This window comes from Cryptomeria japonica, chromosome 3, assembly GCF_030272615.1.
Source record: "Cryptomeria japonica chromosome 3, Sugi_1.0, whole genome shotgun sequence".
NCBI lineage: Eukaryota > Viridiplantae > Streptophyta > Pinopsida > Cupressales > Cupressaceae > Cryptomeria > Cryptomeria japonica.
In genome coordinates, this window is record NC_081407.1 from 355,542,095 (window position 1) to 355,559,261 (window position 17,167).

The 17,167-nt window shown below is 37.4% G+C and overlaps 1 protein-coding gene across 1 annotated transcript in view; it reads left to right on the forward strand.

Annotated features, from left to right (window-relative positions):
• LOC131080001 (ATP synthase subunit gamma, mitochondrial) overlaps positions 1-17,167 on the forward strand; it is a 132,468-nt gene that overhangs the window by 53,394 nt on the left and 61,907 nt on the right. Inside the window, exon 5 of the mRNA XM_058018051.2 lies at positions 4-131. Within this exon, the coding sequence (XP_057874034.2) occupies positions 4-131 (128 nt within the window). The remainder of the gene's footprint in view (positions 1-3; positions 132-17,167) is intronic.

Genomic DNA, 17,167 nt, shown 5'->3' on the forward strand with positions numbered 1-17,167 from the left:
CAGGTCCTGAGAAAGAAACAACATATGTGGTACTTGGGGAAAAGGGCAAGGCGCTACTGCAGCGTGACTCAAAGAAATATATTAGCTTGTCCATAACAGAAACACAAAAAAACCCTCTTAACTTTACACAGGTAAGTTGATTATATGGGCTTAAAGTTCTTGATTCAGGAATCATTGCAATTTATTTTTTGAAGAAATGAAGGGAAACAAATTATGGTTGATTTTGCTCCTCTTGAACAAGCATTCAGCTTTTAGGTTTTAATAAATACTTTTTTGAACTACCAGTTTTCTGCAGATTGAAGAATGTTTGAAAATTGGTTTGCATGGAGGTTGAACATTACTTACAGTATTTCTCTATGTTTCCAAGTTGGGAGGATGGAGCAATGGAGACAGCAAAAATTTTCCTAGATTTTGGGGATGGTGGGGGAAGGCTTATAAAATAATTGTATAAAATTTGAGATTAAAATAGCTTAAAATAACTGAACAGAAGAGAAAATGAAAATAGAACTCTTGCCACTAAAAAGAAAACACTTTCCATAACAAAAAAATGAAAAGAAAACGCTTGCCACTAAGGTGACTTTATTTCAATTATAAGCCCTATCTTTTAGCAATTTAATACTATTCCAATACCCTGCCTTAAGGCTTACTCCACTGAAAGCAAAACAAAACAAAATAAAAACTCCCAGAATCATAAATATGCCATTCTTCAGAAGCTTATCTTTGAAAACAATCCATACACCGCGCAGAACTCCATCAAGCTGCATTGAACTTTCGTAAAGGTGTAGCTCACAAGCTGAATTTATGAGTTCCTAGATTATGTAATGTCCCCTACTAGTAGTGAGCGTGTTTAACATTAATTGTCTAACTCAATATGCTTGTAATAACAAAAAAAACAATTCATTTAATTTAGGAGACAATTCTGTTTAAACTTAACACGATGGATTCTGAACCAAATATTGTTATATCATTCAATTAATTATTCTGCATTCAATCAGTAATATTAGAGAATCCAAAATGAGACTCAGAACTTACCTTATTCCTGAAAAGTAAATGACTTGATTTGTGAGAACCTGCAATCACAAGGATGCATACACCTACAAACATATTTGTTCTGATCAGCATAAGCTATTTATTGAACATACAGACAGAGGGAGAGTATAAGAGGCTTTGAAAGGAAAGCGAGGGTCCATTGTCTACCAAGACCAAGGGATGGTTGCTTCTAACACCCTTGCTAGACTTGGCGGCCCTGTGTGCTATCCTTCCAAACTTTATACTTTAAAACACTCAGATTCCTTCCAACTTTGTAAGACTGGAATGGAGAAGATAACTGGCTCCTTGACTTCATGGGTCCTATGACCACATGACAACCCCTCGTCACCACTGGATACCTTCTCCATCCTCTTGCCAAGGTGGAATTAATACAGTTATTATAAACTGCTACTGGGTATGCAGTCATTAATCTTAAATATAATTATATAGAACATGTTCTCAGTCGGTTCTAAATCAGACATTCAACAGTAAACATATAATTTCAGAGCTGTCTTTTCAGTATAATTACATTCGATATATTCCTTGTTTTCATAATTATTCAATACTGTTCCTAATTGCAGTGATTAATGTAGTGACTGAAAAAAATCGCTGTGTTCTTGAACCAGGGACATAATCCCTTACCTCTCTGTGGTGGAGCAGAGGACAATTCTTGTGTGTGTGCTGAATCGGATTCCTTGCTGGCCACAGTTTCTGCCTTTTTAATTATTCCTTTCTACTTTTTTCCATGCCCCTGACTCCCACGCATTGTTTCCCCTTTATTGTGGAGGGAGAGGCATAAAAGTTTGGGAGAGACGTGACTTATTCTTGAGTCACGTCCTCCCACCTGGAGCAGTATCTCAACCTTAGAACCCGTAATTCTTAAATAATCTTTTCATTAACTAATTTAATTATAGTGAGCATTCAATTACTTACACATTCATTTATTATATGCATTGATCAACATATAATAAACACTTTAATATTAATAAAATAGATGAGCCCCCCCCCATACACACACACACACACATGTATTACAATATTCGATTGGCATGAATAAATGCTGATTACATAATTATGATTATAAAAGGGGGATTAATTCTGGCACATGACAGATTATGACCTCCTCGAACTCTCGAATCATAGATATCCCGAACCATTGGATAACAATCCATGTTGAGCTACTTCATCGATCTCCATCAAGTTGTGTTATAATCCTTGTAAGAGTATGACTCCCAAGATCACAGACTTCAAAGCTAAGTAGGCAACCGTCCATTTTGAGTTGTCTACACTGACTTCCTATCCGTGTTGAAAGAATTAGACTTCTTTAAAGTGCATAAAAAGAAACTTCTCTTTCACCATTGTCATCATCGAAAGGTTCTTCAACAACAGCTACATTAGCTCCTTTGAGAATATCATTTGCTTGAAGGCTGTAATTCCAAGTTGTGTGGTCCATTTTCTCGCAATATTAGCATTTTGCCCCTCTTTAGTCCTTACCAGATCTACTGGTTGAGTATAACGCTACCTTAGGTTCAGGATCATCTGTTGTATCTTCTTCGATAGTTCTTTTTTCTTCAGCTAGGAGAGCTGAAATCATGTCTTCCAAACTTTTAGAAGAAATTTGACTAAGAGTAAAGATTACATTGCTGAATTTTGAAGGCAAACTGTTGAAAAAAAATAACCTTAGCATCTTCATCATCCACTGCAACATTGACCTCTGCTAGTTGTCGAAGAAGAGCCCTCAGATTGTTCACGTGGTTTGACATAGTGACTCCGTTACCAATCTTGAATCTGAAAAGCTGAAGCTTTAACGAGAATTTTGCATTAACCGCTGCTGCTCTATTTAGTGTATTCAAATTCTCCCAAATTTCCTTGGTTTATTTTGTCAAATCTACATGATGTAATTCTGTATTGGAGAGGGCACCACCAATAACTGCCTTGCCTTTATCATTCTTGCTCTGCCATTCTAGTACTTTACTTACATCTGTAGGAAGCATCTCTTTTCCACTAATTATTTCCCATAAATTTTTGTGCATCAATTGTATCTAGATTTTTACTTTCCAGCTGTGAAAGTTGAAACCAAAATATTTATCTAGTGGAATTTCCATTGTTAAAAATAATAGAAAATCTAGATAAAATTGAAAATCTTCAAACCCTAACACACATTCCAAGAACACCTTGGCTGCAAATTGTAGAAAATTCTGCCTATAACAACCCTAGCTGCAAAAGAACTCCACAATTTTGTTAAAAAATCGTTGAAAAATTGTTGGTAAAAACTTTACCTGCCTAATTACTGTTGTTTGTAACTAGGGTAATATATGGGTTCGGATTGCCTTAAGGCAACATCTGAACCAATTCAGGGTTGGGCCCTATCCTAAAGGGTAACGTGCCCCAAGATAAGCCCAGCCCTATGCTTCACGCCATCCTAAAACTCCACGCCACATAACAATATTGGCACCAAAAGAAAGGAGGCCGACTTGCAATAATAAAGGTGAAGAAGCATATAAATAAAGACACTTTGCAAAAGACAAATCATTCATTTCATTCCTAGCGAATTAGCTCTGCTTGAAAAGTTCGAACTTACTCTTGGAGGGTGCGAAATTGTTTAGACATATGCGAACTTGTTCTAGAGAACAAAGGCAATCTTTGGTGCAGACTTAAAAGGCTTAGAAGTGCAGATCTGTCATTCAAGAAGGATTCAGATTTGTCAAGGAAGCTAAGTATTGTATTTATATTGTTAAGGGAGAATACATAATCTGACCTGTGGGTCTTTAATGCTGGTTTTTTCCTCCTTGGAGGTTTTCCCAGGGTATTTGTGTTTGTCTCTTGTTTACTTCCTCCATCTCTGAGTTTACTGAATTATGAGTTACTAAAATGTTATAAATCTGATTACAATCTAGGGCATAATTAAAGGATATAAATCTGATTACTAATCTAGGGCACAAAATTACATGGTATCAGAGCTAAGGTGTCTCTAACTTCTGATTTTAGTGAATCATTTGTTGCATATAGCTGCTGTTTGTTTTCACATTAAATTGTCAGGTTTGAGGGCTGAAGATAGACTTGATGGAGCCCTTGATTTTGCTGCTTGGAAAGTCCATATTCTATTGATCCTTGAAGAAAATGATCTGCTGAAACTCGTAGAAGAAGGGCCGTCTCCTCCAGAAGATGCTGAAGAGTTGAAACAGTTCAAAAAAGACTCCCTCAAGGCTAGGAAGATCATAATTGAGTCCGTCAAGAATCATCTTGTCACTGTCATATCAAAGTTTGTGTCTGCCAGGGAAATGATCAAACACTTGGAAGGGATGTATGAAGTCAACAACCTCAGCAGGGCTCTTGCTCTATGACAACAACTTCTTCACATGAAAATGAAAGAAGAAGACTCAATCATAGCCTATTTCATGAAGATCAATGAACTAAAGGACAAGCTAAGTACTCTTGATTGTCAAATCTCGGATAAAGATCTTGTTATGATTGCATTAAATGGTCTACCTGCTGAATGGGAACCATTCATTCGTAGCATTGGTGGAAGAGCCGATCGTCCCAACTTTGAGCGTCTTCAATATGATTGCATCGAAGAGGAATCTCGAATTGAGGTAAGAGGAAAACTCAAGAACTCTCACAAAGATAATTATGTTCTCTTAGCTAAATCTAGGGAAGGTGGACATTGGAAGAAAGAAAAGAGAAGCAAAGATTTTAGATCCTCCTCCTATGATCCAAGAAAGAAGTCAAGAGATTCCTCTCACATTCGTTGCTTCAGATGTGATAAGTAAGGTCACTATGCCAGAGACTGTCAGAATGATCCAAAGGAAAGGGAAGTCAATTTAAATGAAGTTGCCGAACAAAGTGAAGATTACCTTCTTATCTTTGCGCTATCCAGCAATGTTCCTACAGACAGCGATACGTGGATACTTGACAGTGGTGCCTCCAGACACATCTCAGGTTTTCGTGAGCATCTCTCAGATCTGATTGAAAAGGACACCAACCTTCATGTGGTAATCGGTGATGATGCTCGATACTCGGTAAAAGGTTCTGGTACTACCTCTTTAAAATTAGATTCTGGTATTTCCTTACAACTCTGTGATATTCTCTTTGTACCTGATATTAAAAGAAATCTTATTTCCATTTCTGCCTTAGAAGATAAAGGTTTGCAAATAGCATTTTCTGAAGGAAAAGTACTCGCTTGGTCTAAGAAATCTAATTTCAAAACTACTCGTATTATTGGAAATAGATGTGATAGTTTATATAAGCTTGCAGCTAACCCAATTCAAGCTCTCATTCATGAGACCCCTGAATCATGCGAGCTATGGCATAGAAGACTTGGACATCTACACTTTCAAGCTCTTCCCACTCTCGGTAAAATGGTTAAAGGTATGCCTAAACTCAGTTCATCTCATGATGATGCTTGTAAAGGTTGTGCAATGGGTAAGAATGTAAAGAATCCTTTTCATAAAAGCGATAGTAGGGCTAAAGAAAAGTTAGAACTTATTCATTCAGATTTATGTGGTCCTATGTCTGTAGCATCTCCTAGCGGATTCCTATATTATGTTATCTTCATAGATGATTTCTCTAGGAAAACATGGATCTACTTTCTTAAATCTAAAAAGTCTGAAGAAGTCCTAAACAGATTTAAAGAATTCAAAGCCTAAGTTGAAAATATTACAGGAAATCGAATTAAATGTTTGAGGTCTGACAATGGAGGTGAATACACCTCAGGTAGTTTCTATGACTTTTGTGTTAAAGCAGAAATTAAGAGGGAGTTTTGTGTTCCCTACAATCCTCAGCAAAATGGAGTTGCTGAAAGAAAGAACATGACCATTGTTGAAGCTGCAAGAGCTATGATCCATGATCAAGACCTGCAACCTTTCTATGGGCAGAAGCATCCAAAACAACAGTCTATATTCAGAATAGATGTCCTCATCGCGCCCTAAAGGATGTGACTCCTAAAGAAGCCTTTATAGGAATCAAACCTGACATCAGCCACCTAAGGATATTCGGGAGCCCGGTGTATGTTCATGTGCCTAAAGAAAAACGAACCAAGTTGGATCCATCTGGAAAGAAAGGCATCTTAGTGGGATACAACGAATCTTCCAAAGCCTTCAGGATCTACATTTCAAATCAAAGGTATGTTGAGGTAAGTAGAGATGTAACTTTTGAAGAAGATATTGCTTTCAAAAGATCTAAAGGTTCATCATCCAACAATAATGATATGGTGATTGAAAATCAAGATTCAATGGTTGATGCTAACCCTGAGATACAAGAGGAGTCTATTGACCTTTCGGATCAGGAAGTTTAGAATGACCCAACAGAACCTATGCACTCTACTGATATACCTCAGGATATTGTGGTCTGCAAGAAGAGACCTCTTTGGGTTAGAAACATGATTCAAGATGCTGAAGGATTTGCTGCTCCCAGAGGAACCTTTAGAGATAGCAAGAGATTCCAAAATCACGCCAACTACATTTCTGTGATGTGTAATATCATTGAGTTTGAACCTCACAATGTCGAAGAAGCTATGTCCCATCATGCTTGGAAATTAGCCATGGATGAAGAGTATGGGTCTATCATCAAGAATGATGTCTGGGACATTGTACCCAGACCCAAAGGTAAGTTTGTTGTTTCCTCTAAATGGTTGTTTAAAATTAAACATAATGCTGATGGTAGTATTGAAAAATATAAAGCTAGGTTTGTAGCTCGTGGTTTTTCTCAAAAAGAAGGAATAGATTATGAAGAAACGTTTGCCCCTATTGCTAGATATACTTCTATTAGATCTATAATAGCTATTGCTGCAGCCAAAGGTTGGGAGCTGCATCAAATGGACGTTAAGACAACCTTCCTCAATGATGTCATTGAGGAGGAAGTCTATATTGAGCAACCAGAAGGTTATGTAATCCATTAAAGAGATTCTCATGTTTGCAGGTTAAAGAAAGTTTTATATGGGCTCAAACAGGCTCCTCGAGCTTGGTAATGAAAGAATTGATAAGTACTTACTAAGCTTAGGGTTTCGTAAGAATGATGCTAATGCTAACATTTACCTAAAGGTTTATAATGATGATATGCTTATTTTGGTTTTGTATGTGGATGATTTATTTCTCACTGGTGAAAATAAATTAATTATAAGATGTAAGAAGGAATTAGCCTCAGAATTTGAAATGAAGGATTTAGGTCTAATGCATTACTTCCTAGGGTTAGAAGTATGGCAAAAATCCAAAGAAATTTTTCTAAGTCAAGGAAAATATACTATTGATATTTTAAAAAGATTTAGAATGATGGATTGTAAACCTATGCATACTCTTATGGAATCTAACTTAAAGAAGTTAAGTGTTTCTGCAGCTAACTCTGATTTTGCAGATCAATCTGAGTACAGGCAGTTGATTGGTTCCTTGATGTACCTAGTCAATACCAGGCCAGATATCTGTTATGCTGTGAATGCCCTCAGTCAGTTCATGAGCTTACCTAAACTTGTTCACTTGGTTGCTGCCAAGCACATTCTAAGATACCTGCGTGGCACCATTGGTTATGGGCTGAAGTATTCACTTAATACCTCAATCCTCTTGGAAGGCTACTCAGATTCAGATTGGGCAGGAAGTGTCAAGGACAGAAAATGTACTTCAGGTATCTGCTTCAACTTGGGCTCTACAGTGATCTCTTGGGCATGTAAAAAGCAATCTTCGGTAGCATTAAGCACTACAAAAGCTGAGTACATTGCCGCATCTGTTTCATCCAGAGAAGCAGTGTGGCTTCGCAAGCTCCTTGTTGGATTATTTGGTCAAGCTAGTGGTCCTACCACCATTCGGTGTGATAATCAAAGCTGTATAAAGATGTGAGTAAATCCCGTATTCCATGACTGACCCAAACATGTGGAAATACACTATCATTTCATTCGGGACATGGTGCAAAGAGGCGCCATTCATCTAAAGTACATTAGCACGGATGAACAGATTGCGAGCATCCTTAACAAACCTTTATCTAGAGTGAAGTTTGAAAACTTCAGAGACGGACTTGGTGTTGTCGAAAACAGAACCCTGATTGAGAGGGAGCTCCAATCTCAGTGACTCTATCTGCAGTATTTGGAATCATTCTTTGCTTGTGTGCAAGAATGAATTGTGTCCAATCTATGCTTGTGTGCTAGATGGATAATTGTAATTATGTAAAGACCCACTTGTGTATTACACTTTCTATGCTTGTGTGCTAGAACCATCCTATGCTTGTGTGCTAGGTGTGCTAGGTGGAAGATGTAATTCTATGCTTGTGTGCTAGATGGAACTCTAAAGGTCCAGATTATGTATTCTCTTCTTCCCTAGTTAAGAGGGAGTGTTGTTTGTAACTAGGGTAATATATGGGTTCGGATTGCCTTAAGGCAACATCCGAACCCATTCAAGACTGGGCCCTATCCTAAAGGGTAACGTGCCCCAAGATAAGCCCAGCCCTATGCTTCACGCCATCCTAAAACTCCATGCCACATAACAATATTGGTGCCAAAAGAAAGGAGGCCGACTTGCAATAATAAAGGTGAAGAAGCATATAAATAAAGATACTTTGCAAAAGACAAATCATTCATTTCATTCCCAGCGAATTAGCTCTGCCTGAAAAGTTCGAACTTACTCTTGGAGGGTGCGAAATTGTCTAGACTTACGCGAACTTGTTCTAGAGAACAAAGGCAATCTTTGGTGTAGACTTAAAAGGCTTAGAAGTGCAGATCTGTCATTCAAGAAGGATTCAGATTTGTCAAGGAAGCTAAGTATTGTATTTATATTATTAAGGGAGAATACATAATCTGACCTGTGGGTCTTTAATGCTGGGTTTTTCCTCCTTGGAGGTTTTCCCAGGGTATTTGTGTTTGTCTCTTGTTTACTTCCTCCATCTTTGAGTTTACTGAATTATGAGTTACTAAAATGTTATAAATCTGATTACAATCTAGGGCATAATTAAAGGATATAAATCTGATTACTAATCTAGGGCACAAAATTACAATTACAAGCCCTGATTGCAGATTTTTTCTTAGAAAAATATGTGCAATAGTTGATGCAGATTTGGAAGAAATCAGCATGATTTTAGAAGAAAAAAAAATCTCTTAAAAACGTGTGCTTGAGCAGTGGCAAACCCTCCACAGATGCCCTAGCCATCAATTTTCTACCAGTCATGACTCAAAAACAATACCTAGATCACGCAATTGCAACAAACAAATAAACCTGTGATTTCTAGTAAAACATCCACGCAATTTTCATTAAAAAATAGTTGCAATTTTCATTTATAAAAGCCATATGATTTTAATTAAAAAAACAGTTGCGATATTTTGAATAAATGTCGCAACATCCAGGGGGATATCCAAATTCTAAGTGTGCTGGGGATGCCCCTAACCAGTCATCTGAGGCCATGGCTAGGCAGGATTTTTACTTGAGCAGATATTCACTAACACACTTTACTCCCTCTTGCAAAATGAAAATAACATGCCCAATAAATGCAGTAATTGAATATAATTATCAGTGCCCAATTGCATTGAGGATAACATAATGAAAATTGAAATTTTTTCTTAGATTAATTTTGTCTTTAATTAAACTTGAAAAATGGTTTAATTTTTATTTTTTAGTTTAAATATAATGTATAATATTTTAATTATATTGTCAAAGAGATGACAACCACCTGAAAATTATTCACTGAAAGTTAAAGAAAGAATGGAAGAAAGAAGTGAAAGGCAAAATTTTGTATTTCACAATTAGTTGCTGCCATTTTACTCCTTGCATATTATTAATTATTGCAAATGAATACTGACATGAATAGATAAAATGCCAATAAATTGTCTTTGAGCTATTTAACTTATTGTAAGTAGATGCAAAAGTTGGTGTGTAAAATGAACAAAGCAGTTCTCTTCATAGCAGATTTCTTAAAGAGGTAGTGCTTTAGATGCCATCTTGTAAATTGAATGCAATTTTGAAGTTGCATATTTGTTGGAGTTGATTTGTGTTGCCCTTTCTTGGTGTTAGTAGTTACATCACAAGGTTTTGTGTATTCAAGCAGGCAATCCAAAGCACAAATTTATACACGAATGAGAAATAAAAAGCACAATAAGATTCTTTGTTTATAAGTTGAATGACATGTTGTCTTTGATGTCTTTATGAGTTTGAATGCATGCTTGTGACAACATGAGACGTTCAGAGAACTGGGATTAAAAGAGTACATGAGATGCAACTTACCGTCTCTTATAGTGGAGGTTGTATATCTTTTTGTTGTCTTTCTATTGGCGGAGTTTCACTTGTAATTCATATGGTCATGCCATTGGACAACGTCCTGCTCTTCTATGGCATTCCTCTAGAGAATTTTTTTTCTTTTAAGATAAGTACTGGCATAAGGGGGTAGTTCCTATTTTATTAATATAAAAAAAGGATTACATAGATGAAGGGAATTAATGATAAAGATATCCAATCCCCTTTCCAATTTCCACCAGCCTACTAACTATCTGCTTTGGTAAGAGATCCTTGTTTACGTTCATGAATGCCTCAAATTCATCCAGGTAGTATTTCTTGCCCACTCCATCCTTGAATAGTTTCCAAGCTTTGGTCATTTCGGTCTTTTTCCTTTCAGTGTTCAAGTTAAAAAAACCCATCATAACTCTTGATTCGGGCTGTGTCTCTAGAGTCTCCAAGGCTGTTTTTACATTCATTGCATTCTCCTCTTTCACCATTCGATCAACAATGCCAAAGGCACTCAAAGCATACCCCAAAATTTGTACAATAAGGGAGAACAAATTTTTATAAACTACACCATCGTGAATATGCCCATTCGCCCAAAAGTTTGGGCCTAGAATCTGAATCACTGTCAGCTTCTCCTTATCTTCTCCTTTCAGGAAGAGTCTTTCAATTTGCTCCTCTTGTGTCTCGTGGACCTCCTCTCTTGAGGAACAGATGCATGAAACCCCAAAAGTATCCGCCATGGCTCAACATTAATATGAGGACACTTCCGTTCCTTTAGCCTTTGAGATATCCTTTATATTCAACGTTTGGCTTTATAGCTTCTAAGAAACTCTTCGAACTTCATTTTTCCAAAAAACTCTGCCCTGGTATTGCAAATCTCTAGATTGGATCCTAAAAATCTGCTTTGGAGATCACAATCGTCGTCACTCGAATCTCCTTGCAGATTTGCAATTTGTCTTATTTCTTGATTTTCCCTTGTGCAAACCTAATCTTATGTCCTTCTTACTCAATTCTGCCTTTAGTCCAACACGTTCTTTTATACAGTGTATTCTTTTCATAGAGGATGATCTTTTTTAATGATTCGAGTAGTCATATCCATCCCAATCCTACTTAAGTCTTGAATTGATGATATATGACAGAGTATCCCTACGATTTGCACGCTTGAGATTGAGGCTAGAGGAATTATTGATTTGAATGATTCAATTCCTCATCATGTCAGCACTGGGATGACATGTTTATGCCAGGTTGGTTTGGGAACAAGTCTTTAATGATCACAAGTTGCCTCTTATGTGTAAGATCTCACTAGTTCACCCTTTTCAATCCCACATGCGAGATTGATTATCCAATACTAGCAGGCACAAGATTGAGGCATGACATTTTATCTTTCTCTATGATTTCGCCCAACTCCGTCCTATTGTGACCTTTTTCACGCATCACCCCATTGCAAATGGGGACCCCTTGTTTTTGCTTTTTAGGGTTTTGCCTTGGCGTCGCAACTGCTAATCACCAGTCTTTTGCAACGAGGAGTTAGAGTTTTTAGATGGTCATCCAGGTCAAGTAGGGAAATCATGCTCAGAACAGCATCTGGACATCATCAAAGTTCTTAGAAGGCCCGGAGGATGAAAAACATAATTGCTTAGGGTCGATTCTGACACCTTCCTATTTTTGTGGGATTCTGCTTTTTTGCTTTTTTTGATTTTTGGCACTTTGGGACCAATTCGGGAAGCAACTTTTTGGCCTTCTTTTTGCTTTTTTGCTTTTTTCAGCTTGACCTAGGATTGGGTCCCTTAGGTCATGGCAACAACATTCCTATCTTCAGAATAAAAAAATTGTGTCTCCAAGTGTAAAAAGCAGGGTGAAATCTCCAGACAAAATGTTCATCCAAATGTTCCAAATAAACATGCATAATGACAAGCAAACCATGAAGTCCGCCAAGGGCAAGTTCAAATGGAGATAGCAATGGAAGAGATTCAAAGTGTCTGGCCAAACATGAAGTTCACCATGCCAAAGGTGAAGATGGCAGATCATGTGCAAAGTCCGCCATGGAGTGGCATACAAAAGTTGATGTTCGCCTTGCACTTGGCAAGACAACCTCAAGGTCCACCATGTCAAGATGCAAGGGACATTGCAAGGTAAGTGTCAAGTTTGCCTTGCACATTTCAAGACAACCTCAAAGTCCGCCCTAGCGTATGCATGATGGCATGCAAGTCATGAAGTCCACCTTGCACAATGGCATGTCAATGTTGAAGTCCACCCAAGGAGAAAAGAAGAAACAATATGCAAGACAAGTGCCAAGTCCGCCACAAAGTGGCAAGCAAACTACAAAGTCCGCCAAGGAGAGGATAAGAAAATTGACCAAGTATTGATAACTTGGGGAGAGAAATTTAGAAAATTGGCCAAGTATTGATACCTTGGGGAGAAAAATTAAAAAAACTGGCTAAGTATTGATGCCTTGAAAGAAAATAAAATTTGAAAATATGTTTAAGTGTCAAGGAAATGTCTTGCCTAAGCGCCAAGACAAAGCAAGACAATGTTCAAGGCAATGACAAAGTCTGCCTAGACAAATCATACAATTGGCTTGACCATGTGTCAAGTCCGCCATGCTATAAATTCAAAATGTTCAAACAATGGTGAAGTTCGCCATAAATTTGCTGGCCAAAGATAAAGTCCGCCCAAGATTGGCTTGCAAATAGCAAAGTCCACCATGCCATGTATGGCAAATGGCGTGGAAAGTATGAAGTCCGCCTTGACACTTTTTGAAGGGGTAGAAAGTTTGCCAAGAAAAGAGAGAAATTGACATGGCATGAAATACATAAATTCACCATGGATAAAGTTTGGCCAGGGTTGGAGTAAAATTTCACTCATCACTTAGACTTATTTAGAATTATTTTATTTATCTAACACTTGGGAAAATTTCCTAAACACATGAATTTCAAAAAAATATTCCTTGCAAATACATGGACAAGATGAGGACAAGGTGTGAAGTGGTGCTAAGAAACAAGAATAGAAACTTTCTTCTGAAGTCTTTTGAAGGGATTGAGTTACCATTTCGAGGAAGATGAGAAAGAGACTAGGTTCGATGAATCCACCAAAAATGTGAAGATGCTAAAAAGGATCGAACTTCTCAAACTTATATCAATTTCAACTTGCTATTTTCTTTCTCAAGTTTGAAAGTTGAAAGGTCTCTCTCTCCAAGTGCAAGAAAGGAGGGAATTTTGAAATTCTGACCCAAGTGTTGGAATTTGCCAAGAGGAAACAAAAAATGGCTAAGCGTGGAATCTTCCACAACAAAAGAATCAAATTTTGGCAAAGTGTCGGATAGGAGGCATGAAGAATGAAGAAGAATAAAGAGGAAAAGTAAAGAGGAAATGAATAAAATTCTTGTCCAAGGATGGAGTCTATCCTACTTAGCACAACCCAAATTTAAAAATTGAAGGCAAATCCACAGGCAAAGTTCGTCCGAGCATAGAGATGGCCAAAATCTTGGCTAAGTGTTGAAAGGTCCGCATGAAGGTGTTACAAAATGAAATTGAATAGCCAAAATTTGGTTGTATGGGAAATACTTCGCAGAGAAAATTCCAATTTCCTCCATTGTGGCGAAAGCACAGGGGAGTTCTTCTCCAAATATAAGGCACTTGAAAGAATTTCAAGGCATCAAGAAAGAAAAGTCCTTAGACTTGGTGAAAATATAGAAGAATTTCGGACTTCTTGGGGGATTTCATCTACAATCCCAGACCTATTGAAGCAATTAGGGCAACTTCTTGAAGGATTTCATCTCCTGAAGAATTGAAGACAAGCTCCCAATCAGAATCTCCATTGTCTCGTATAGCTTCTGCAATTGAATCTTTGTCCTCCGCATTGATGATGGCATCTTCACCATTCCATGAGTCAGTCCAGATTTTTGCTTTTTTGGCATTCCCAATTTTCCAAGTAATGTGTTTGGTTATTAAATTTCAATATTCCCAAATGAATCTCCAAACAACCGATCCCCTTGATGAGTTTGCCAAATTGAAAATACGCTCCGGTTCTTCATTATTTAGGTATTTGTATCTCATGATTGTACACCATGATTTATTCGGTTCCTTATAAATTTTCCAATCTAGTTTTGCCCCAAGGGCCATATTTTGAAGCTCCATATGCTTTAATTTGGTGCCCCTCTCTTCCTTAGAGTGGCATGTCATATCCCAACTGAGAAGAGGAATATGTTTGGCCTCCTTGGCTCCCTCCCACAAGAACCTCTTCATGAAACTCTCAAGAGCTATAAGAACTCTTCTAGGTAGTTTAAAACAGGACATTGCATATATTGGGAAGGTTGAGAGAACTGATTTAATAATTATTATCCTTCCTGCTTGAGAAAGCCATTTGTTTGTCCATGCCACCATTTTACTATTACATTTGTTAATGATTTCTTCCCAGTATTTTGACTTAGACTGTCCTGCAAATAGTGGAACACCAAGATATTTTGCCCGGAGATTGACAATTGTGTATCCCAATATACTAGCAATTTTCTTTTGTATCACTTTTTTGGTATTGAAAAAATATAAGGCAGATTTTTCTTTATTCACTTTTTTGTCCTAAAGCCATGGCATGTGATCTCAATGTGTTTTCAATTACTTTTGCTTCTCCAACATCTGCGCTTTAGAACAAAATTGTATCATTTGCAAATTGCAAGTGAGTGATTGGTCCCATCCTTTCATCTATAGTTGTTCCTTCCCAAATATTTAGAGTTCTCAAGTTCCTAATATACCTTCTCAATGCTTCAGCTATTATAACAAATAAGAAGGGGAATATAGGGTCTCCTTGTCTGATTCCATTGGATGCCTTAAAGTAGCCATATCGTGATCTGTTTACAAGAACCAAGAAGCTCACAGAGGAAATACATGTTTGTATTATCTTTATCCGCCTACTATCAAATCCAATTTTTATAAAACAGAAATAAAAAAATTCCATCGTACCTTGTCATATGTTTTGCTAATGTCAAGCTTTATTGCCATTCCTTTAGTCTTCTGTGTGCTGATTGAATTGATTGTCTCAGATACTAGAATGATACTATCCACAATTTCCCTTCCAGGTTTAAACCCGTTTTGCTCACTTGATATTATCTTTCCCAAGATCTTCTTCAGATGGTTGGCTATGGTTTTGGACACTATTTTGTAAGTAGTGTTGAACAGTGATATGGCCCAGTAATCGTTCATTTCCTTACACTCATTTTTCTTAGGGATCAAAACCAGCACTGTGTTGTTAATTTACCTAACAATTTTTTGGTTCTTCCTCATGTCTTCCACAACCTTATGAATATCTTTACCCATAAAGTTCCAACATTTCTGATAAAACTTGTCTGGGAACCCTGTTAGGCCTGAGGGTTTTATCTGGGTGTAATTGGAAGGTAGCAACCTTCACTTCTTCCTCTGTAAATGGTTCCAAAAGCATACGATTATCTTCCTCTGAGATTAGTTTTGGGATATTATTGAGCAGCTCACCATATCATTACTATGCTGTACGGAATTCCCCAAGATATCTTTAAAATGGTTGACCGCTATCTCCCCAATCTGAGTTCTGTCATTGCAGCAAATTCCTTCCACATCCCAAACTTGCTCTATTCTGTTTACTGCCCTTTTGTTTTGACAAAGGCATGGAAATATTTCGTGTTGGTATCTTCTTCTTTGATCCATCTTTCTCTTGCTTTGTCTCTCGAAAAGATTTCCTCTCTAGCTAGTAATTCAGACAACCTTTCTTTCAATATTTTTTCTCAGTCTTTGTTATATATATCATTTAAAATGATTTTTTCGTTCAACGCTTCCAATTCTGCTTCCACATATTTCTTTTTGTGAAAATGTTTATGAAAACATAATTGTTCTAGACTCTCAATTTCTTTTTTATGCATTGCAGTTTTTTCATAAAATAGGAACTTACAGTTTCCTTGACAGTGCTATTGTCGTTCCACCATTACTTCAGGAGATTGATCAAATTCTTTTCCCACCACCACATGCTTTCAAATTTGAAATAACCTCTGCTAGCTTTAGGGGTGAATCCAAAGTCCAAAGGAATTGCAAAATGATCAGAAATTGATATAGGAAGAATAGAGAAAGAGAAGGAAAAATCCTCCCCGATCCATCCAGGCCCATAAAAGAATCGGTCGAGTCTTTCAGATATATTAATAAAACCAATTCTGCAACTGGTCCAAGTATAGCTACCATTTTCTGGGACACAGTCGATAGCCCCAATATCTTCAATGAATTCCCTAAAATCTACCATCACTCTGTTTATTTTGCTTAGGCCCTCCACTTTTCTCTGATAGGTCCAATATAGCATTGAAATCACCTTCGATTATAAACTTGCCACAATCCACTTTGCTTACTTGTTGGAGTTCCTCCCACAGAGCAGCCTTGTCCTCAGTACTTGTAGGTGCATATCTATTGAATAAGTTGAAAGTAATATTGGACTCTCTTCCATAGATGAGGTATCTTATTCAACCCCAACATGATTCAACCACATCAACATTAATTGTTAGGGTTCTATAGGATCCCAAGGCCACCTGATTGTCCCCGAGCATCCACAAAACTACCATCCCATTATAGCAAAATCTTTGAAACTTCTGACCCTCCTCTGCACTAATTTTAGTCTCTCGTAACATAACCACATCAACATTAACTTTCTCTAATTGACCCTTGATTAACTGTCGTTTGCCAGGAGTTGATAGGCCCCTGACATTCCATGCTAGGATCTTCATTTCCATCCAAGGGAGGCCTTTCCTCCCTTTGATTTCAAAAAGTCTGTCACACTCGTCCATCCTTTTTTGATCTGCCACTTTTGTATGTAAGTAGGGAATTCACCATATGACCAAAGTCCTTGTAGAATTCTGTTCCTTTCTTCTTCGCTTGCAAATATTACTACGAAAATCCCTTTTGGTAGGAACTTTACAATATGTTCTATTTTCCGAGTGTTCTAGA